The sequence below is a fragment of the Boeremia exigua genome, assembly GCF_020726555.1.
Source record: "Boeremia exigua strain MPI-SDFR-AT-0100 chromosome Unknown C7974scaffold_2, whole genome shotgun sequence".
Classification (NCBI taxonomy): Eukaryota; Fungi; Ascomycota; class Dothideomycetes; order Pleosporales; family Didymellaceae; genus Boeremia; species Boeremia exigua.
The window spans coordinates 1,409,749-1,430,478 of NW_025763519.1; the positions used below are offsets into that span (position 1 = coordinate 1,409,749).

General features: G+C 56.1%; 8 protein-coding genes across 8 annotated transcripts; 4 read left to right on the forward strand and 4 right to left on the reverse strand.

Annotated features, from left to right (window-relative positions):
- The first annotated feature begins 792 nt into the window (after positions 1-792).
- On the forward strand, positions 793-1,752 carry C7974DRAFT_103211 (uncharacterized protein). The gene has a single exon (XM_046134874.1). The coding sequence runs from the start codon at positions 981-983 to the stop codon at positions 1,539-1,541; it is 561 nt and encodes a 186-aa protein (XP_046001480.1). The 5' UTR covers positions 793-980; the 3' UTR covers positions 1,542-1,752.
- A 31-nt stretch (positions 1,753-1,783) lies between these two features.
- C7974DRAFT_385527 (zinc metallo protein-like proteinase) lies at positions 1,784-3,175 on the forward strand. The gene has a single exon (XM_046140958.1). It carries the CDS (start codon positions 2,023-2,025, stop codon positions 3,052-3,054), a length of 1,032 nt encoding a protein of 343 aa, XP_046001481.1. The 5' UTR covers positions 1,784-2,022; the 3' UTR covers positions 3,055-3,175.
- A 118-nt stretch (positions 3,176-3,293) lies between these two features.
- On the reverse strand, positions 3,294-4,133 carry C7974DRAFT_103226 (uncharacterized protein). Its single transcript, XM_046134875.1, has one exon. It carries the CDS (start codon positions 3,897-3,899, stop codon positions 3,408-3,410), a length of 492 nt encoding a protein of 163 aa, XP_046001482.1. The 5' UTR covers positions 3,900-4,133; the 3' UTR covers positions 3,294-3,407.
- Positions 4,134-4,738: 605 nt separating this feature from the next.
- C7974DRAFT_468839 (uncharacterized protein) lies at positions 4,739-6,454 on the forward strand (the record flags this gene model as incomplete). Its single annotated transcript, XM_046146410.1, has 1 exon — positions 4,739-6,454. One exon carries the CDS (start codon positions 4,739-4,741, stop codon positions 6,452-6,454), a length of 1,716 nt encoding a protein of 571 aa, XP_046001483.1.
- A 1,349-nt stretch (positions 6,455-7,803) lies between these two features.
- Positions 7,804-9,380, reverse strand: C7974DRAFT_447082 (uncharacterized protein; the record flags this gene model as incomplete). Its single annotated transcript, XM_046145623.1, has 2 exons — positions 7,804-9,051; positions 9,098-9,380. The coding sequence occupies 2 exons, from the start codon at positions 9,378-9,380 to the stop codon at positions 8,054-8,056; spliced, it is 1,281 nt and encodes a 426-aa protein (XP_046001484.1). The 3' UTR covers positions 7,804-8,053.
- Positions 9,381-9,797: 417 nt separating this feature from the next.
- On the reverse strand, positions 9,798-13,350 carry C7974DRAFT_351114 (uncharacterized protein). The gene is made up of 2 exons (XM_046139477.1): positions 12,965-13,350; positions 9,798-12,917 (listed from the first exon to the last, which is right to left on the reverse strand). The coding sequence occupies exons 1-2, from the start codon at positions 13,162-13,164 to the stop codon at positions 9,956-9,958; spliced, it is 3,162 nt and encodes a 1,053-aa protein (XP_046001485.1). The 5' UTR covers positions 13,165-13,350; the 3' UTR covers positions 9,798-9,955.
- Positions 13,351-13,844: 494 nt separating this feature from the next.
- On the reverse strand, positions 13,845-14,630 carry C7974DRAFT_103253 (uncharacterized protein). The gene is made up of 2 exons (XM_046134876.1): positions 14,606-14,630; positions 13,845-14,491 (listed from the first exon to the last, which is right to left on the reverse strand). The coding sequence occupies exon 2, from the start codon at positions 14,391-14,393 to the stop codon at positions 13,851-13,853; it is 543 nt and encodes a 180-aa protein (XP_046001486.1). The 5' UTR covers positions 14,394-14,491; positions 14,606-14,630; the 3' UTR covers positions 13,845-13,850.
- A 2,805-nt stretch (positions 14,631-17,435) lies between these two features.
- C7974DRAFT_103275 (armadillo-type protein) lies at positions 17,436-20,690 on the forward strand. The gene is made up of 4 exons (XM_046134877.1): positions 17,436-17,455; positions 17,510-17,879; positions 17,928-20,278; positions 20,327-20,690. The coding sequence occupies exons 2-4, from the start codon at positions 17,654-17,656 to the stop codon at positions 20,549-20,551; spliced, it is 2,802 nt and encodes a 933-aa protein (XP_046001487.1). The 5' UTR covers positions 17,436-17,455; positions 17,510-17,653; the 3' UTR covers positions 20,552-20,690.
- Positions 20,691-20,730: the final 40 nt, after the last annotated feature.

A 20,730-nucleotide genomic window follows, 5' to 3' on the forward strand; every position in this document is an offset into this window, starting at 1 on the left:
CATCCTGTCCTGGCAGCTGAATGTAAGGTGTGGCGCATCGACGTTCTCGCTGAGATTAATGTCATCTGGTCCTCTAGGGACATCAGACATTGCGATAAGACAAAAGGTGTTCATAACGAGTTAAGCCGATCGCTTCTTCGTTCTATTCAACGCGGTGAGAGCCTGTTAGGCTGACGTTCGTGCATGCTGTCAGCATGCGCAGACGAGGTCTGGTGATGCATTGGACCGTAGCCAAACTCACATAGCGAGCTGAGTATTGAAAGAGGCATTGGCAAATGCGAAGCCAGAAGGAATACGAGACTATTACGAATGATGGTGTGGTAGAAAGTTGCAAGAGCTGAGCCCTGAGAAAGAAGGCCCGTGCGAGCGCGTTGCTTCCTTCCCGCTTCCGGGCCAAGCCAAAACACCAACGACACAACTTAAGCAAGACAAGCATGTGCAAAGCTTGCTGAGTATCCACAATGAGATCCAATCGATCCTCGTCGTAAACAAGTCGGGACGCGGAATCCTCGTCACAAATTTGGCTTGCGAGAGGCAGCCGTCAGAAGCGCGTATTCACTCCTTCACAATCCCACTCATCTTTCCATCGACTCGTTGCAGCTGAAATGCATAGTGGCATGTAGATCGATCATCCTAAATTTCTCTGATCATGGGCGATCCGTCCTTCGAGCCCCAGGTGTTCGTGCGCCGATAAGCATGAGTTTGCGGCCACCTGCATCGTGTTTCAGAATGTCCTTTACAAACTCGGACTGCACCGTGTCTCCCCTAGCCTCGGAACGACTGCTATCCACACATTTCCGCGCACTGGAGTTTCGTGCCCAGAGAATATATAACCATGCCGAGTGTCTTGTAGGACTTCTATCACCAACTAATCTAATTCCATCTTGTGCTGGTCACTCGCTAACTGCATTACATTCTCTTTCATCACGAACCTTTATAAAATACATCTTCTTCAGTATTCTAATAATAATCTAAACAAGATGTTCCCCTCCACCTTCCTCAGTATTGGCTTGTTCGCCGCCACAGTTTTGGCCCATGGCAACATCACCAGCCCTCCATCCCGTCTCCCGGGCCCAGCAATGGCCAAGGTATGCGGTCAAGCCGCTGTTGCAGCCATCAACGCCGACGGCACTGGTCCCCTCGAGAACATTCCCAGCAACGGCTCGCCGCAGTGCAACATCGGCTTGTGCAAGGGTGCGCAGTTCGCCGACAACCAGCGAAATGTCCAGCAATACGCACCAGGAGAGCTGGTCAACTTCTCTGCCGTTCTTCCTATTCCTCACGAGGGGCCTTGCAACATTTCAATCATCGACACAGCATCCAACACTATGATCGAGACACTGCTTGTTTTCGACTCGTACGCAGACGAGAACTTGGCGCAACTCCCTCTCAACAACACACAGTTCAGTGTGAACATGCCTCAAGATCTGGCTGCTGGCCAGTGCACACAGCCGGGAGCATGCACCATGCAGTGGTTCTGGTTCGGAACTGCCGCGCAGCAAACTTACGAGAACTGCGTTGACTTTGTTATGACGGCATAGATGGCCGCAAGCTGTGGTGTCAGGAAACATTAATGGGTGGACGGCATTGTTTTCGATATCAGCGCATTAAAACTTTTGAGAATACCTGGTTGTAATCTCATGACGTGGTCGTTCATGGTTTTCATTCGATACCCATAGAGTTCTTCGCTTGCTGTGCAATAATGTCATCTGTATATATCGGTCAAGTTGTCCAGTGCCAGGCACAGAACAATTCGGCACTTTAATCATAATTTGACTGGTGTGTGGATAATGCTTCAGCGTTCCAGTCCATCGTGAGCTCAACATCGGTCGGAGTTAGGCTGACAAATCTCCGTGGCGTTCACATGGAAGCGTCGCGAACGTCACGACAGACCGAGCGCCACGACTAATCATCAGCAAGTAGCTGCGAAGCCTCATATCTTGATCACCTACTAATACCATTACTTATCCACAGCACAGCAGCTCCCTCACGTTGTTTTAATACGAACACCTCGGCGTCGCCATGGACGCGCCACACGATAATGCGAACGCCGACGAGATTCAGATCACACTGACACACCACGGAAAGCCAGTCCCACTTTCCTTCGCACAAGATGCCACAATATCAGACCTCTCGAACACAATAGCGGAGCAGCTGTACATACCGTCGTCGAATCAGAAGCTGCTCATTGGCGGCAAGCTGGGGCTGCAGAAGCCGCCTTTCAAGGATCCATCGCTGCCTTTGAGCGACTTCAACACCAAGAAGATCACTCTCATGGGCAGCACGACTGCCGAAGTCTCCTCTCTCAACGCCACAATATCCGCCGCGTCCGCCCCACGCCGACAGGGCCCCATCAAAGCCGCCACACCCGCGCGAAACCGCGACTACAAACGCATCCAAGAAGAGGCGCAATACACATTCCACACCCTCCGCCCCCTACCGTACCTTCCACGGCCCGAGCGCAGTCTAGCGTTTCTCGAGCGCCTGCGCGACGACGCAGGCATCAAGGCCGCGATGCGCACACACAAATTCAGCGTCCCGCTGCTCACCGAGATGGACCCGGCCATGCACACAACCCAAGAGAGCCGCACGCTGGGGCTGAACCGCAACAAGGGCGAGGTCATCGAGCTGCGGCTGAGAACCGATGCGTACGACGGGTATCGCGACTACAAAACGATTCGGAACACGCTGTGTCACGAGCTGGCGCACAATGTGTGGGGGCCGCACGATCGCAATTTCTGGAACCTGTGTAAGCAGATTGAGAAGGAGGTTGCGAGGGATGACTGGCGGAGTGGAGGGCATAGCGTGAGTAACCAGGAGTTCTATGAGCCGAGTGAGGAGGAGATGGATATGTGCGATCATGGTGGATGGACTGGGGGTGAGTTCGTGCTGGGAAGTGGAGGAGACGGAGGTACACTAGTTAGCAGCGCTGGTGGGAGCGTCGCCACTGGAAGCCTGAACCGGAGAGAGGTTCTAGCGAAGGCGGCAGAGGAGAGAGCAAAGAGAGCGAAGCAGGTTGAGGAAGAAAGTAGAGGTGCCGATTCGGCTTCGTAGACCTCTGTTAGATCGCCCTCAAAGTGCTTGAGTGGTCAATGTCTGCGTTAGCTTGCATACATGTGCTTATATCCCAATTCTTGGGCCTTATTTAATCAAATTCATCTACTTCTTCTCGCAAGACGCGTCTTTCTGCTCCCGATACTCGAGCACCAGGCTCTATGCGTTCTCGTCCAGCAGATACACAAGCCAATCGGACGCCATGGAACCGCTCTCCTGCACGTCACCCAGCTACCCCACAGCGCCAAACCTCGGGACGTCCCCAGACGGCGCTAGTCGACCACCTCCGCTGCTCCGCATCTTCGACGACCTCCAGCCTCTCTTTCTCTCTCCTTTTTGACTCATAAAACTACTCATAAAACACCTATACTCATCTTGCACCCGCGCTGCACCACCACACAGACGATTGGAGATCCCATCCACCCAACCGCCACCCAATTCAACCCCAAACCACCAACCAAAATGGCCCTCTTCGTCCCCCTCATGCTCGCCCTCGCCATCTTCTGGGCTGTAATCGGCGTGCTGCTCGCCAAATTCTTCGCGCAAAAGTACAAGGGCAAGCCGTGGAAAACGCGCACCGTGGACTCGCAGTTCGTGTACGGCAGTGCACTGCAGCATGATAGGAGCGGGGGGATGCATGGTGGGGGATACGGGTTCGGTGGGGAGAGGGCGAATGTGGGTGCCGGGTATGGGAGGGAGAGTATTGGGTTGGGGCAGATGGGGAGGGGGAGGGTCAAGGGCGTGTGAGGAGCATCTGGATGGAAGAGTAGGTGGTGAGTTGGATAAATCATGTGGTGATGTGGGCTGACTGGTGTCGAAGAATATGTGCTGTGTCTTGAAATCATAACCGTTTCCAGATATGGTATCTCATGTCTTGATTCGTTTGAAAGGATTCTTTCGCTAGACTGCTTCGGATATCAGACTACAGACAAGGTCATTGTTGACCATCTATCTGTTATAGGGATCTGGCAGAGCGATTTTTTAGCACAGAGAAAGATCTACTTGAACAGTAATCGAAACATTCGTTACGCAAGACCACATCTGACCAGTGCGAAGGCAGACATGGCAGTAAAGTGAGCAAACAGTCCTCGAGTCGACACCGCTTCGTGCCCACAAACACCGCCGTTTTACACTTTTCTGAGTTAATATTGAACCGAGAACTTGATATTGTTGCACATCTGCTCCCTCCGATTGCCGCCGCCTCGTCACCGACAGTGTGCCCAAGCTACTCGAAGTGAAGGCGCGCTTCACTGACGCAACAGTGGCCCGCCAACGCTCGAGGCCCCACTATATAAACAAATCGACCTTCCTTCACTCCCCTTCAGATTTCCTCTGACTTTCTACACACAACAGCCGCCTGCAGAGTTTCCTCTACTTCCACTCCACCGACGACGTTCACAAGCTTCACACCCACAGTACATACTGACGATCGCACCTTTTGAGCACCGTTCTCTCGAAGCTGCATTTTCGTACACCAGTATCCAAGACCTTCGCTCCCTCAAGCTCAGTGTTTGTCCACGTCGCAGCTCTTCCGCCTGCACACTCACCACAAAGCTTGTGAGCAAGACGCATCCACAACCGAAGTCACCTCACCCCACTCTCAAGGTACTACAGTTCACATCATCTGCAATAAGCTTGTACTAATGTTCCTGACATAGCATCATCAACACCCATCGCTTCCAAGATGAGTTCGTCCGCAACACTCCCGTTGTCTGCGATTGCAAAGGCCATCTCCCGCTTCATTCTCGGTGAAGCGCAGCTCCCTGTCCTCCTCTCGCACTTCCGCACTTTCTTCACCGGTGTGGCGATTGGCGCTGTGGGATGCCCTGCCCTTTGGGCCTACCTCACCCGCAACAAGTGCGACCGCGCAAAGGTCCAGCTTGCCGTCTACCACATCGTGCGGCTCTTGGAAGATCGCCCACATTATAAAGCACTTCTTCATGACCCGCAGCAGCTCATGAACCTCATCGAGCCCGAGGTCATGCGCTTGGTGAAGAAGCACCTCACCCTAGATGAGGTGATCGAGGCAGCCAAGGAGGTGAAGCGCGAGCATGTGCCTCTCGCGACTGACGAGCCTGTGAAGAAGCGCGTCAAGAAGGATCGTGCTTCGGCAAAACCCCGTCGTCGAGCAGTCGTGAACCCCGCCTTCATCCCGACTCCGCGCGGCTTCCTCCCCCCTTCACCCTCCGACCCGGAGTGGCTCCAGTTCGAGAACGCCTCCGTCTCAGACGAGAGTGAGAGCGACGAGTCCGATGTCGACCTCGACATGACTGACGAGGCTGCCGCTGCCCCCGTCCACTCTGCCGAAGGCCTCCAAGAGGTGGCGAGGGGCGAGGGCAAGCAGCCCGTCCAGCGCGTGACTCCCATGCACGCACCTGAGCAGGGAAGCTTCGGCCTCGACTACAACAGCGAGGACCTCTACGCTTCCCCTCCCGGCTCGCCGTCCCACTCCTCCTCCTCCTCCTTCTCCTCCTCCTCCTCCTCAGCTGAGGACCTCGAGCTGCCGCCATCACAGCCCGCCTATGACAACAGCGAACCACGCTGGCTGCAGGAGATGGTCGCGGCGTCGAAGGGCGGCCCAAAGAAGGGTCGTTCCAACGGCGTCATCCGGTCGTCTCCTGCGCCAGCCGTGGTGCGCATGTTGCATGGCAACAGGTGCTCCGGCACCACACTGTCGCCGATCCAAGGATCGCCCTCGATCACTGAGGATCCCCGGGCTCCCACTGAGGCGGAGCAGGCGTTCGAGCCAGCTGCAGCGAAGTCTGCACCCAAACTCCCTTTTGGACACTGGTCGACCAGTGCACCGCTGGAGTACTCCTCCAGCTCCTCCAGCTCGTCGCAGGAAGCTGCGCTCTCCGCCTGCTCGCCTACGCCCTCGATGCCCTCTTCATCGATGTCAGTGTCGCCCATGGTAAACTCGCCTGCCCCCTCCCTCCCATCCTCTTCGCTTGGCTCCTCTCCGACCCCAAGCAAGCGCAAATCGCCTTCCGCCTCCGACGCTCCCGCCCCCAAGCGCCGAAGCCTCTCCCCCCGGCTGCAATCCCCAGCCTCGCCAGCCTCGCCGGCCCAGCAGCCTGCCGCGCCCGCGCTCTCACCCGCACCAGCGTCCTCGATCCCCTCCCCCCCGGTGTCGCTTTCGCCCGCGGCTTCAGTCTCCTCATCGTCGTCCGGCTCCTCCCTGACCCCGCAGAAGCGCAAGTCACCTTCCACCACCGATGCTTACGCGCTTAAGCGCCGCCGCCTCTCGCCCCCGACCGCCACTCCCGCCCGCACGCCTAGGCCGTTGCTCAAGCGCGGCCGTGGCCGTGGCCGCACTGGCGACCGAGAGCCCAGGGAGCTGAAGTACGTGCCGCGCAAGTCACCGCGCAGCACGGCATACACTGGATCGTACACCAAGTAGGTGTGTGTGGACAACGACGACGACGACGACGACGACGACGATGGAGAGAAGGAGAGAGTGCATATGCGGCAGACAAGAGAGAAACAAAGCAAGAGAAGAAAGAGTAGAAGCCCCTCGCCCCAGCCCCCAGACCCCAAACCCCATTCCCCGTCCCCGACAAACCACTAGCACGCGCCGCGCACCCAGCATCCCCGCCTTCTCGCGGCTTGAAGCACGTCAGTCCGTTGTAGCCGCCTACGGGCTGGCTCCGGGCGGGCGCGCCAACACAGCCAGGGAGGGTGGGTTGAAGCCGGGAAGTGTGGTGTAGCTGGCTGGCTAGTTGGGGATGGGGGATCAGGGTTCGTGGTTCAGGGCTTATGGCGAGGCGGTGATACTTTGATGCTTCGATGCTTGGATATTTTGTACGATGGTGTGTATAGATAGATGGATGCGGGTTCTGTACTGGTTGTTGGACATGGGAGATCATGGTTTCTGGCTCATGGCTTATAGCTCGTGGCTCGTGCAGAGGTGGTGGCACTGTGTACGATGGGGTGTATAGATAGGATCTGTGCGCCAATTTTGCCTGTATAACGTCACTATGAAGTCAGTTGTTTTGATCGTACTTCTCTTTTGAGATGTATTTTGTTGAGGCTTCGTGTTGTGAAAGACAGTGCTGTGATGCCTCATTTGGCTGTTTGCTCGTCATACTACTCGTCTATTGCGATAGATATGTTTGTGTGTGGCTGTATGGAGTGCTTATGCATGGCCACATTGAGAAAGTGATTGTTTGTTGGCAATGTAAGGCTTTGATAGTGCGGAAAGTTGGAGTAGTCGGGCGAAGGTTGTGACACGGAGAAAAAGTCTACGTCAGCCAGGAGATGCTATATATGCATACTGCGGACCAGAAATAAAGCACGTGTTGTTCTCGAATGGGGTCCTAGTACGATAGTTTTCATTGTTTTACTTAAAGATTAATCAATTCTCGGATAGTACGTGCCAGCTTTGGTACCTACATCACCGCTTGTGAACTCGGATACCAGTAGCGACCCACAGTGGAAAGAGAAGAGCACTCGCTCGCTGCATCGCCGTGCAGGAACTGCCCGTACACCAAGACCCATAACCCGCTGTCTTGGACTCCCGGAAAGCAAGAACTACGCAATCAATCCAGCTCGTTAATCCAGCAGATGGCAGCCTTGTTGAGGTGTCATGAACCTCGTTGGAAAGAAACTGATCCCAATTGTACGCTCAAGAATAGTCCAACTCAGCCCTTCATACCTTATTGAACAGTGGCAGCAAGTGTCGGTCACCCAAGCCTCTACCGTCATCGAAGCCAATCGCGTTTGGACAGATGGCGTAGTCATTATTCAGCAGCCTCCGCGCCTCTGCATCCACGGATCCCAGCTCCATGATCGCAAGCTGGCACAATCTGCCGAACGTGCACGCGCTGTGGAGCTTCATAGGCCCCGCTTTGTCGATGATCATGGTGTACAGCGCTTTGAGCTTCGCCACGTGCTCGCGCTGCGTGCAGAGCACGAATCCGTAGTCCCGCTTTAAGCAGGGCAGCGGCTCGTCGTTGTCGCGGTCGCGGATGAATTGTATTAGGCGGTATACCGAGGGTCGCTACGCAGGCGGGGTGGTGAGGAAGTGGTTGAGTGCTGGGGTAATAGTTTTGATGCCCTCGTTGGTTCTGTTACGAAGCAGACCCATTAGTGTATGGTACTCGAGAGCGTCGAGGATGCCCTTGAAGACGGTAGTGGGGGCCAGCGTCGTCTGGAGAAGGAGGCGGTAGTGGTCTGCGAGGGCGCGCTCTTCTTGTTCGTCGCGGCAGGTCACGAAGCCGAATATGTAGTATGTGTCGGACCCTGGAGGTATAGCGATGTTATGAAGCAAGCATCCGATCAACAGTGCTGCTGCTTGCTTCGAGAGAGGCTGGAGCCTTAACAGACCTAGACCGTGGTCCGCCTTTGGCAGATATCGCCAAATGGTCTCCATCATGGTCCCTTGATGAGGAGGAGGAGGAGGAGGAGGAGGAGGAGGAGGGTAGAGACGCTTAGTAGTCGGAGACGTCCTGGGCTGGACGCGTTGGGGTTGTCGCTTAGTCAGAGTATTCTTTGATGCAGGGCTCATCGCCTTCGATGATGGCGGTGGTGGTGGACGTGGCGAGTCCAAACAGACATTCACACTTTGGAAGGCCGAGTTGGATCTTGCCGCTCGTGTGATAGTGTGATTTGTACTCATTGGATGACTGAGCTTGCAGATCTGGTCATAAACCCTGGTAGAGAATGTGCCTCCCAGAAGCGACTTCAACCTTACATCGGAGTTTGGAACTTCTTGTATTATCTTCCATGCGTTGTCTATCAGCTCGTGCTGTTCTGAAAGACTTCCTTGGTAACTATTCGTAAGTCCTTGCACACGAATGATGCGATCACCTAGTACGGTGTCATGCGACGAACCGTGGCGGTAAACGTCGTCCAGGCCACAAACTCGTGCGACCATTGCGTCGAATCTGTTCTTATTTTCTTCAAATATCCGTTTCAAGGACATCACTATCTCGTGAATGTTTGGGGACGCGTAAACGAGTACGACATCCCACAAGTCACTGATGGCGTCTTCGTTCTCTGCGATCAATTAGCTGTGCATGCAGAACCAAGCGTGCCAGTTTACCGTCTGTAGAACGAGCAATCCTCCGCATTGTGGCCTGGAGGTCTCTTGCAAACTCGCGGATGCGCTTGTCGTACGTTGCGGTTGATGTTGCCGCGCCTCTCAAGGGCCCAATGTGTAATCTGATCTCCTTCGTAATTTGCTTCACAGTAACGTTTCTTCCCAGCAGACGGCTCAATCGGAACGTGAACCTGTCCTTCAGGCTCGCCGAACCTTTCAGACCTTCCACAGGATTGTCGTTCTTTGAATCGTCAATCAATTCGTCCTGCCTCGTGAGTGATGCCATGGTGAGCCTAGAGGCTATTGACGCTCCCTCCAGTACGTTGTTTTGTACTGGGACAGGCGCGAAAACTACTCTCAGTCAGTGTGGTCGAATGATTGGGGTGGGTTTTCCAACCTGCTGGGCGAGCGTCCTCTCAATCTCGTTCGTAGCGCGCGTGCGGTCCAGCGAGCAGTATGGGCGTAGCCAGAAGCGTTGTTTGCGCTCGTAAGTATGAGGTACTTAGAGCCTCAAGACGCGGTCAACTGTGGTAGAGGAAAGAGAAAGAGAGAAGGAGGGGATCGAAATATATACCAATGACTAACGCCAATGGAAGGCCTGAGAGAGCTACCTTTACCTGACCTCGCCGCAAGCGCTGACGTAACATCAAGATGGGCGGTAAAGGAGCGGGAGCAATCACGTGAGAGAAACAGCAGGGAGAATCAACGGCACCAGAACTTCTGAAAACGCTAGTTAACGACGGTGCCCGCAAGACAACCGTCTCAATGCTATAACAAACAAGACACCCGGCGTCGCCAGACGCATGCAATGCAATATCCGTATCTACACAACACCTCCCCTTGCCTCGTTTGCTTGTCTGCCTACGCAAACCCAAACACCTCCGCAACACTCAGAATACTCATTCTGGATCCCCACAGCCCCACGAAAATCGCCACCACGTCGACCACGACCAGCACTGCGGCGCCGAGCATCCACCTCGGGCTGAAGATGCGATAGAGCATGAGATGTCTCCGCAGGTGGCCGGCCCACATCGTCGTCGCCAGATTCACGACAGCGTAGAAGAGGATGTGCGTCGCGATCGCCTTGGCAACCGTGCTCAAGAGGCGTTTCTGCTTGGGATTTACCTTCCACAGGACGAGTGCGGGGACGGCGATGGCGCACAGGATCTGGGCACCGAAGGTGTTGAGGATGACGACGATGGGGGTCCAAGGGTAGCGGATTGATTTGAGCGGGATGAAGGCGGATTCCCACTGGATGCTGGAGAGGGTGGCTTGATGACCGGTTTTGAAGTAGTGGAAGGAGCCGAGGAGGCCGAGGACGATGGGGCCGATGGAAGACTGGCGCAGGTTGTTTGTGTCGATGATTTCGAGGAGCGAGAAGAGTTGCCACACGAGGATGCCGATTGCACCTGCGCCCATGGGTTTCTGGAGGATCGCAACGGCGAGATACCAGATGGTGATGAGCAGTGCATAGCGGCTGCCGTGGACGTTCGCGTAGCCGTGGACAATGAGTTGCTCGTTGGGCTGACCCTGGTTGTTGATTTGAATGTTAAGGAGTGGCTTAGACCAGTTGTACAGTGCATAGCCAATACCAAATGCCAGGATGAGTACACCCTGAGCGAGAGCTTGCTTGGTAATCTTGATGATGCCGGACAACGATGGGTACCAGTCGCCGTCGTCGGCCGCGTCCAGAGCCCAGTATGCCGCTGAAAGCATCAGGCCAAAGCGCAGAACAAGACCGATCCACATCACGGCCATGTTCTGATAGCTCTTGGTTCCATCATAGTAGCTCTTGATGAAGGTAGGAACGAGGAGCGCAGCGACGACCGGGATGATGAGTTGCCATGGCGCGGAGGTGGTAGAGAGAGCCGATGCATAGTATGTCGACTTGCAATACGGCATCTGCTCCTCGCGGCAAAGCTTAGAAAAGCTTGCTACACGCAACAGGACAGTGAAGAGAATCGAGTGGTAGACACCAAGGGTGCGGTCGGACATACTCTTCTGCCGGAAAGAGGAAATAAGAGCAAGTATGCCGAACGTCGTAAGAAAATGCAGAAGAATCTCATCCTCCCAAATGGTAAAGGAGTTGGCAGCGAAACCTGCGGACAGAGAGATGGTGAAAATGAAACTAGTCCATCCCCAAATGCTGTTGGGCAGTGGAGATGCAAGACGATTACGGAGCGAGAAGAAGGCTGACAACACGCCTACGATGCCAGTCACGGCTGCCGCAAAGGTGACAACATGCTCCTTCGGAGTGTCGGGCACGACAATCGACGCGACAAAACCAAGGATAGCACCAAGGACAGTGCCCAAAAGGCCCCTCGTGAAGAAAACAGGTGTAACCTCAGCGCGGTCACCGACCAAACCTCGAGCGTAGAGGGCAATGAGGAGTACGCTGAGCCCGAGGATCAGGACACCGTTGATCATGCGGGGCACATCGAACCGTGCCCAAAGAGAGCGACAGATGCGCAAGTTCTCCTGCTGGTAAGCAGCGAAGGCTTTGTATGCAGCCTTCATCTGTTCCGACTTCGCTGAACTTCCACCGAAAGATGTTCGCTGGAAGACAGTCGACCATGCTTCGTTTGCGATAGGCCAAAGGGACTGGGAGGTGGAGAAGGTACTTTCGTCTAGGCCACGAACTTGGGCGTACTCGCCCTGGTAGCGATGGATCTGAGCGCTTGCCAGACGATTGACGGTAGCCAGATTCTCGAAATCGTTCACCTTGGCACTGGCAAAAGCCTCATCGATTGGCCTTCCGAGGTTGTTGAATGGGATTGGCAGGCCGAGGAGCAACGAGAGAGTGGGCACAAGGTCGATCTGCGCAACGGATCTGTCCTTTGCGTGTGCAGGTGGGAGTACGAAAGAAGGATCGATGCGACCAAAGTCTCCCTTCTTTGAATACATCCACAGCGCGGCTTGAATCTCGTCATCAGATTCACCACCATGATCTCCCTTGGCATCCATGCCATGGTCGCCCATGACCACAAGAAGCGTATCATCGTCGAGCTCTTCAATCATACGTCGAAACACGGCGTCCATCTCGTTCAACTTCGCTCCCATGGCGGGGTGGTCTGGTCCATAACGATGCCCCGCGTGGTCCACGCCCAGGTAGTGTCCGAAGATAACATCCCATTTTGTCGAGTTCTCACCCTTCAAGAGCGGGAAAATATGTTCGGTAACGCCATTGTCAACCGTGTGCAAGTCCCAGACGTTGAACGAATCGTACGCGTGGGTAAGGTTCGGCTCGAAGTACCCAGGAAACAGTGCGTGCCAGGTGTCGTCGCCCAAATGAACAACCCTCTTGCCAGCATCCTTCAGTTGTGCGACCAGGTTATCCTCATCGATTGCAGTGCCTGCGAAGTTGCTTCCGGCATCGACAAATGTGGGCAGGGTTCCGGTTGTCAGCCCCTTCAATCGTTGCAGTGTGGTTGTAGGTGGGTCTGCGATGAAAGGAAGGAGAAACGCGTTCTTCGGCGATTGCTTCGCAGTCTCGTAGAAAACAGGAATGGCGTTATGGAAATGCCGAGGTGCAATGTTCTTCTCGGAGGAAGCGGCTTGGGCGCGGTCGGCTTGGGCCTTGATGTCAACGGGCTCGAATTGGGCCTCAAATGGCACCGTAAAGTCGTATCGCAGCGCATCGACAATGACCACAATGGCCTTACTGTAGGTCTTAGGATGCCAGCAGCCTTTCTCTGCATCGCCGGCTACATAGCCCCTTGTGAGCTCAATTGGTGGGACGGCGCATTCGGACGTGTGCGGGAGGACAAGGCGCGTGAGAAGGAAGCCGGTCGTGAAGAGGTAGATGCCGACAACGTGGAGGGCACTGGTCGCTGTCAGCTCCATGCAATTGCTCGCAAGCGGTGGACGTACAGGATGAAGCTGAAGAAAGCAACAACAAGGCCATGCTGCGCCTTGAAGTGGACTTCGCCAGCCTTCTTCGCAGTCTTCACATCTGTGGTCGTCGGCTTCGGACCACCCAATTGCGCATCTTCCGCACGCTGCGCTTGCGCTCTGGCTTTCGCTTCTGCTTGGATGTCTTCGATAGACGTGAACATCTCCCCGCCTTCCATGATGATGTCAAAAAGCTCAGGGGCCTGAGAGTCGGAGTCGCACTAGAAACGGGTCTTAAGGAGTGGAGAACCCATGGACGAGAGGTGTTGTGCTGAGCTTCGCGCAGAGGTGAGCGATATGTTTTGGTCGCAGTGGAGACCAATTTCGCCGAGACCTCCGACGTTCATGCGGCATGCGGGTCCATCGTGGTACTCGAACCGCGGTGATGGCTGGACTTGGCTTGCACGAGGCGCAACGCGAGTCTCAACACGGCCATGGCCTTGAAAGACAGTCTGCGAAATCTTGCGAGCCCCATGTTAGTTTTAACATCACTTTTGCGGCAAGATGCACCCATATTGGTCATTGTCAAATTTTGTATTTGCTCTCGTGCTGCACAATTACAGACGCTTGAGAGATTGGCGTATCATACATTAGGAATAACAGGTAACAGTTATGTAAGAGGACATAACCCCAGAAGAGCGACGGCCAGACACGAAGGGTATATAGGGCCAGTCAACTCCAAGAAATTTACAAATGGCTCGAAGCCATGCCTCGCCTCCCAGACTGGTATGGCACTGGCTCGAAATCGACAATCAGCGCTTGTTGCCGTCATCAAAATAGGTCGTAGCCAAACGGCTCAAGATAGCCCGGGGGGCTGGACCCTTGGTAGCAGTCCAGTCGAGCATTGGCGGTGAAGTTGCAAGGTTTAGGCGTAGTCTTTGCTGTCCTTCTCCTTCAGCCCTCCAATACGGTCGAGGTCTAGCGAGTCGAAGCGATCAGATGAATCGCGCTGGTATGGGGGCAAGTCCTCGTTGACAGGCTCTAACCCAACGCTGTGCTCGCCAACGCGGACGACGACGACACGGCCGGACTGGCGCTTGCCGGACTCATCGACCTCGTCGGGAAAGGTGATGCGAATCTCGGGTACTGGGCTAGTGGGCGAGCTTGCAGCGCTGTCCATAAGGTCTTGCTTCTCCGAGTAGACGACGACGGACTCGCGACCCTTGCCATACGGCATGGCAGTGATGGTCAGTCGGCGACCCGACTGTCGCTTCTCGTAAAGAGGCAGCTGTGCGTCATGTGCGGCATCCTTCCTGGCGCGGCGAACGTTGCGAAGCCAGATGAGTGCGCCTATCAGGCCCAAGGCGAGCACGACAAGGATAGACAAGGTGGTGAGAAGGGCAATGGTCATGTCGTTGGAACCGTCGGCATTTTCGGAGCGCGCGGTAAGGTTCTTGATGTTCATCATGGTGGATAGTCGGTGGTAGTAGTATATTCGTTATAGCGTGTAGATGGCGTCCAGTTGATGCGATTGTAGTAGTGAATAGTGATTATAGATCGTATTCGCTGGACCATGTTAGCATTGCTCGCATTGCTCCGCAAAGCTAAAAGCTCGTGTGGATGTTTAGTGTGCGCCTCGGCATACGGGCGGCAGCTGGGTCTGGGGAAGCCGGAACCTACCTAAAGAAGCGCGGTCGTTACTGGGGTTTACGGTAGGGAACGAGTGACACAAGGTCTAAAGAGAGAACGCTAATACTACAGAAAGAGTGATGCAGTACCGCAAGGGAAGGTTGGTGTCAATGGGCAGGACCGTGAGAGGAGCAAGGAGGTCAAAGAGTTGGGAGGGCAAGGCGCGCTTTAGTTTTGTTTGGCGCAGGGCAAGTCAAGGCTGTTCACCGTCAACGAAGGAAAAAGTGGGGCGCAACGCGTTACACTAACTGAAAGTAAGTTGGAAGCGCCGCGCTAGAGGCAGGTCGTAATTAATGACGGCAGAGTCTGGCCAGTCGTCCCGTTCCTGGATGTCGACGCGCTGAGGCTGTCCAACGAGTACGCAACGAGGATATCCAATGGATAAATCAATATCTGGCGCATGACCTCCTTTTGTGTAGGATGGAGTACGGGGTTGTAAACGGGCAGCCATTATCGGCCTTGAGCATGGCCGAGTGAGGACAAGTGCAAGGGGTAAGTCCAGAAGTGTACCTGACTAGTGAGTCCAAAGTTAGTGCCGTGGAGGATTGCCCTTTGTCGACGATCAACAATGGTCACGCAACAGCAAAACGCCCAGCTGCTCTCACTGTCATTTGCCGTCTACACGACTACACTCGGCATTGCGCTCTGGTCGTTGCCTGCGAGACACTCCACGTTTTGTCTGGGCTGTGACAGTTGAGATCGCGGGGAAATGACAGTGAAGGCTGAGACGAACGGCGCCCGTAGATGCGGGTACTGTCAGGATGATGCTGAACAATGGGCCAGCGATGCACGTTGAGGCGGCAACCTGGAATGCGGCGGGCGAGGAATCCTGGCCTCCCATTGTCAAGAGCTCGGAAAGTGAATGCCACGTGCCAGCCGATGACGAGCCTTGCGGCATGTCGTCAAACAAACAACGTTCTCTCGGACCCGAACGGTGCTGGTGTTCTCCGATGTTTGCAGTTGCGAGCTCCGCCGAGGGAAGTGGGCGAAAATCTCACTGTTCGCCACGAGGCCATGAACCCCGAAAGCCGTCAAACGTCTGCCCTGCTTGGCTCTGGGTTGAGACGCTGGAACGTTTGACGCTTTCGCTCTACAACAGCCAAGGCGGCTGTCAAGATGTGTGACATTTCGACTCCTGAGGCTGTTGCACCAGGCAGCTCTTCTCACCCAGGCTCCACATTCATTTACGTTCCAGGTGGAAGGCCGAGCGAGCTCACGTGATGGCAGCTGCACTCTGCATGCACTTGTTGGCTGTGACACCACAGTGCGTCGACCAGGCAGCCGCGAGGAGCGGTGAAGCTGCAAGTGGCGTCTTGATCGAGGCAGAGAGAGGCAGAGCAGAGCGCGTGTACCGGTGACCCAGCAATGTTCTCCCAGTGAAGAGACGGCTTGACTCGGGGCGGCGCATTGCGGTGGTTAGCCATGAGTACGATGGGTCCACGGCAGCAAGCAAGCCGATACAGAGTGGAGAAGCAACGCCCGGCCGTGGGCGCGAGAGGCGAGCTGCAGCCTTGTGTGGTAGCTATGTATGTACTGTGTATGCATAGCTACATATCTTCTGCTGCAGGCAGAGACGTAATTGCAGGAGCCGAGCGCGGTGGAGCGCCCGGCGACCAGCGATCCATGTGACGCGCAACGAGGGCCCTGGTGCATCGGCGCTCTTGCCACCGTGCGACGCCCTCTTTGAGATGGACAGCACTCTGCGAGACTGCGCGAGATGCAGCACTCTGCGTTGTAGCGACGGTGGAAGGCGGCGAGGCGTTCGTGGCGACGCTAGCCACGCCGGTGGCTCCAGACACGCAGCCAGGCCGACTGCGAGCGGCGGGCCCGGCTGTGGAGCCAGGGTGGATGACCGTTGGCTGGTGCCTCCGTGCAAGACGGCCTCCACGCAGCTGGACGAGCAGCGCAGAGCTAGCAGCGGCTGGGCGGGCGCAACGGGGCAGAGCATGAAGAGGTTCGGCACGGCGGCAGGGCGTCGTGAAACACGGCGCAGCTGTACATAACCCTGCGCTGTTCCTCGCCATGTCAGGGCCGACGACCTGTCTCATCTCAATTTGTCTCGCTCCAGCACCTCAGATTGATCGCCCGGATTGCGCAGCCGCATCGATCCCTGACTCGCCCTTTGCACACGCGAGCGCCCAGCGCCAGCCGAGCAGCCCTCCCAGCACCGTGAGCGCCTGCGACGTGCACTGCAGTGACTGCACCAGCGCCGACTGTGCGTGCTGGCACGGTTGCAGCGGCGTCCTGCGCGGCGACGTCGGCCTCTGCTGCTTGTCACGGCGAAGCCTGGCGCTGAAACCCTAGCGCGCCCTTCCCCAGCGGACGCTTGTGCGTAGTTGCCGATCGTCGCTGGGCCTTTGCGACGGTCGTTCATCAGCGCCGCCACGCCGCGTCCTTTGCACCGCACAGGCAGGCCGCGACAGCAGACGTCCTCGCACCGACGTCTCGCACCCACTCTGCGCCCGCGTGCAGCGTCGCCAGTCCTCGCGGCTTCCCGCCGGCCCTCTGCCTCTCCCTGCCCGCCCGCTGCGCCAGTATAAAGCGACCCCACGCGTGCATTCCGCGCAAGAGCCCGTCGCCCTTGCCTTGCATCCCCGCCGCCGTGCGCCGTGTCGACAGAACCCTGATGCGTTCCCCGCCTGGCGCGCAGTACCATCGCTTCGAGTCTAGCATGCTCTGCCGTTAACGCAGCTTCCCACCTTGCACCACCAAAGGGCGTGAGCACACCTGCACATAACTACCCGTGCCCCCTCGCCCACGGACTCGCAGCCGGCACTCCCTTCGCTGCCGGCCCGTCCGCTGTACACACCTCCGTCTATATTTCTTGCCCTGTCTGCGCAGGTGAGTCGCGTGCCCGCCGCCGCAGAGCCGCCGCGAGTGCTGATGCCCAGCTAGTCCAGCTTACCACCACGCTTCACGCCGCCCGCTGCCCTAGCACACTTCGCCGCCCGCTGCCAGCACAATCCTCGCCGCCAAGCAGCCGCCTTCTGCGCACCGCCGCCGCCGCCTTCCGCTTCACATCGCCGCCCCCGTTAGACCATGGCCACCATGGCAGGCAGCGTACGTGGCCAGCACCCGCCTGCGAGCAAGGCTAGGAGTATGGCTGACCCGCCGCAGACACGAAATCGCGACTTTGCCGGAGGCATCTCGCTCAACAACACCGAGAGCGACCGCTCGGCCTACACATGGGGCAACAGCATCTGGAACTCGAAGCCCGTTGGCTCCAGCTTTGGCTCCGCGCCCCGCGACGGCTCACGGCCCAGAGGTACGCTCCCTTGGAGCACCGCCGACCAGCTTTCTGACGTAACCGCAGACAGCAATGCCCTCCCTGGCGCGACGGCCGATGTCGCCGAGACCAAGACTGGCTCAGGGTCTCTCCTTTCCTCGTCTGAGTCTGAGTGGAGACAAAGTCGCCCGTCCAATGTCTGGGGAGACAACTCACACATCAGGAGCTCTGGCGCGTCCCCTGTACGTAAGCGATCTGTTGCACAGAACCAGAACACCCCACAGTATAGCGACAGCCCCTCGTCGCTCTTCCCCGTGTCCCGCGCCACGTCAGTAAACCACGGCCAGGGCAAACGAGCCTTGAAGCCACATCTCGACCCCACCTCCTCCAACTTCACTTCGCGCAACGTCGACTCTCTAACCAATGGCTTCTCCAACTTTGGGTTCGGCCAGACCGAGCTCAGCCCACAGCGAACCGAAAACTCTGTCCTGCCCTGGACAGACGGACCTGTTCACTCACCCATCGACGACAGACGGAGCGCAAGTGGCTCCGATCACTTTGGCACGACCAGTGGTGCCCCCTCCCGCAGTGGCAGTCTGCCGCCCTCAAGACACGGTGCCGACAGTGGCTTCAATCCTTACGCCGACTCGTTCTCTCGACTGTCACAGCCGGGCGCACGTCAGACCTCTTCGCTGTCCCATGCCAATGCCCGTCCGTTCCAGGAGCGCAATGGCTCCATCCAGAGTGAGTCGTTTCAGCTTGCTCAAGTCCAGATGAAACTCGAGCAGGACCTTGAACCCCGTCTTGGAGCACACAGGTCTTCATTCAGCATCAACGCATTCACTCCGGCTTTCACACCCGCAGGTCAAGCACTGACTGACCCTCGCGATCTGTATCCGGACAGCCAACTGCCAGTCCAGCCCGAGACGCAGGGATTCCGTACTTCGGGAACCTACACACCTGACAGCTTCACCAACAGTCAAGTCGGCGATGCCAGCGTGCAGTTCCGATCCGTCAGCTACGATACTCGTAGCGCGCCAAATGGTAACGCTGCAGTCCGACAAAGCCCTTTCTACTCGCACGCTCATACGCCTCCAGTACATGACTACCTGAACCCGAACTATCGCGGCGACCAGGGACTCAACCATCCGAACAACATCGCACTTGTGCAGAACAAGCTGGCCGGTTACCAAATCCAGCAGGAGCGTCGCAATGTCGCGCCGCCTCAATACTACCAACAGTATCAACACATGCTGCCGATCAACCAGCTGCGCAATCCCCAGGCCTACCAGTACACGATTCCAAATGGTATGCCCATAACTGCACTGCCGCCGCACATGACCATGGTGCAAATGGCGCCTATGATGCCTGTTCTCGAGGCACCTCGAGGGCCCCGCATGCAGCAGCAGCCAGCGGACAACATTGGTGCCATGAGTCTCGTGCTCGACTCTTTTAAGAAGGAGAGCAAGCAGAACAAGCGCTGGGAGCTGACTGACATCTATGAAAATGTCGTCGAGTTTGCCGGAGACCAACATGGATCTCGCTTTATCCAACAAAAATTGGAGACTGCGAACAGCGAGGTCAAGGACCGCATCTTCAGAGAACTCGAGAAGAACGCACTGCAGCTTATGCAAGATGTTTTTGGAAACTATGTCATCCAGAAGTTCTTCGAGCACGGCGACCAGGTCCAGAAACGCGTCTTAGCTGCAAAGATGAAAGGTCATGTGTTCGCCCTGTCAAACCAGATGTACGCCTGCCGGGTTGTGCAGAAAGCACTCGAACATGTGCTCGTAGACCAGCAAGCTGAAATGGTGAAAGAACTGGAGAAAGACGTTCTCAAGACAGTCAAGGACCAAAACGGCAACCACGTTATTCAAAGGGTGGTTGAGCGCGTCCCTATCGAGTACATCCAGCCGATCGTTGATTCATTCAGAGGCCAGATTGACAACCTCTCCACCAACTCTTACGGCTGCCGCGTCATTCAGCGACTGGTAGAGAAGATCCCCGAGCCGCAGCGCAGATTCATCCTCACCGAGCTTCATGCCGCAGGGCCCAAGCTCATCACCGATTCTTACGGTAACTACGTCGTTCAGCATGTCATTGAGCATGGTCTGCCGGAGGACCGCGCGAAGATGATCAACCTGATCAAGAACCAATTCCTCATGTTCAGCAAACATAAGTTCGCCAGTAATGTTGTTGAGCGCTGCTTAGTCTGCGGGTCGGAGGCAGAGCGTCGTGCACTTGTATCCACTGTGATCACAAAGAACGAGCGCGGCGAAAACAACCTGCTCAGTCTTCTCAAGGATGGGTATGGCAACTATGTGATTCAGAAAATGCTCGAGACTCTGACGCGCCCGGACTACGAAATCTTCGTTGATGCACTGAAGCCAGAGCTGGAGAAGGCCAAGAAGATCATCTCAGGCAAGCAAATCCAATCGGTAAGCAACATCTCTCATCACCGTTCACGAAGTCGCTAACCCCTGTAGGTTGAGAGAAAAATGAACCGCTTCGATCGCGCCGACTCTCCCGCCGACGATCGTGAAGTTGCATCGCCCACGCTGGGCTCCAGCTCGGCACAGTCACCGCAGAGCAGCACCCTCCCCTCCACCTCCGCGTCGACTATTGACGAACCTGTACATTCTGCGACCTCGACCTCCAAGACGCTTCCCTCCGTCAGTGAGGGAGCAAAAGCTGAGGAAGCATCTTCTTAAACGACTCCTACGACTGTAATGTTCACAATGCGCATCTTCATTTCCCCAAGCCTGTGCACCTGCACCAGGCGGACCGACATGTTTTATTGTTCATATACCATACTTTCTACAGTTCTGTCATATATCATCTCGCGCGCCAACAAAGAAACGACGCCCGCCTCGGTGTCTTACAAACACCA

Excerpts from the sequence above, each read along its gene's own strand:
- C7974DRAFT_103226 (XM_046134875.1), bottom strand. The coding sequence starts at position 3,899 with ATGATTTCAAGACACAGCACATATTCTTCGACACCAGTCAGCCCACAT.
- C7974DRAFT_103275 (XM_046134877.1), top strand. The coding sequence starts at position 17,654 with ATGGCCACCATGGCAGGCAGCGTACGTGGCCAGCACCCGCCTGCGAGC. Across the intron at positions 17,880-17,927 it reads CGACGGCTCACGGCCCAGAG|ACAGCAATGCCCTCCCTGGC; the intron begins GTACGCTCCCTT and ends ACGTAACCGCAG. Across the intron at positions 20,279-20,326 it reads CAGGCAAGCAAATCCAATCG|GTTGAGAGAAAAATGAACCG; the intron begins GTAAGCAACATC and ends TAACCCCTGTAG.
- C7974DRAFT_103253 (XM_046134876.1), bottom strand. The coding sequence starts at position 14,393 with ATGATGAACATCAAGAACCTTACCGCGCGCTCCGAAAATGCCGACGGT.
- C7974DRAFT_351114 (XM_046139477.1), bottom strand. The coding sequence starts at position 13,164 with ATGGAAGGCGGGGAGATGTTCACGTCTATCGAAGACATCCAAGCAGAA. Across the intron at positions 12,918-12,964 it reads GCTTTCTTCAGCTTCATCCT|TGCCCTCCACGTTGTCGGCA; the intron begins GTACGTCCACCG and ends GACAGCGACCAG.
- C7974DRAFT_103211 (XM_046134874.1), top strand. The coding sequence starts at position 981 with ATGTTCCCCTCCACCTTCCTCAGTATTGGCTTGTTCGCCGCCACAGTT.
- C7974DRAFT_385527 (XM_046140958.1), top strand. The coding sequence starts at position 2,023 with ATGGACGCGCCACACGATAATGCGAACGCCGACGAGATTCAGATCACA.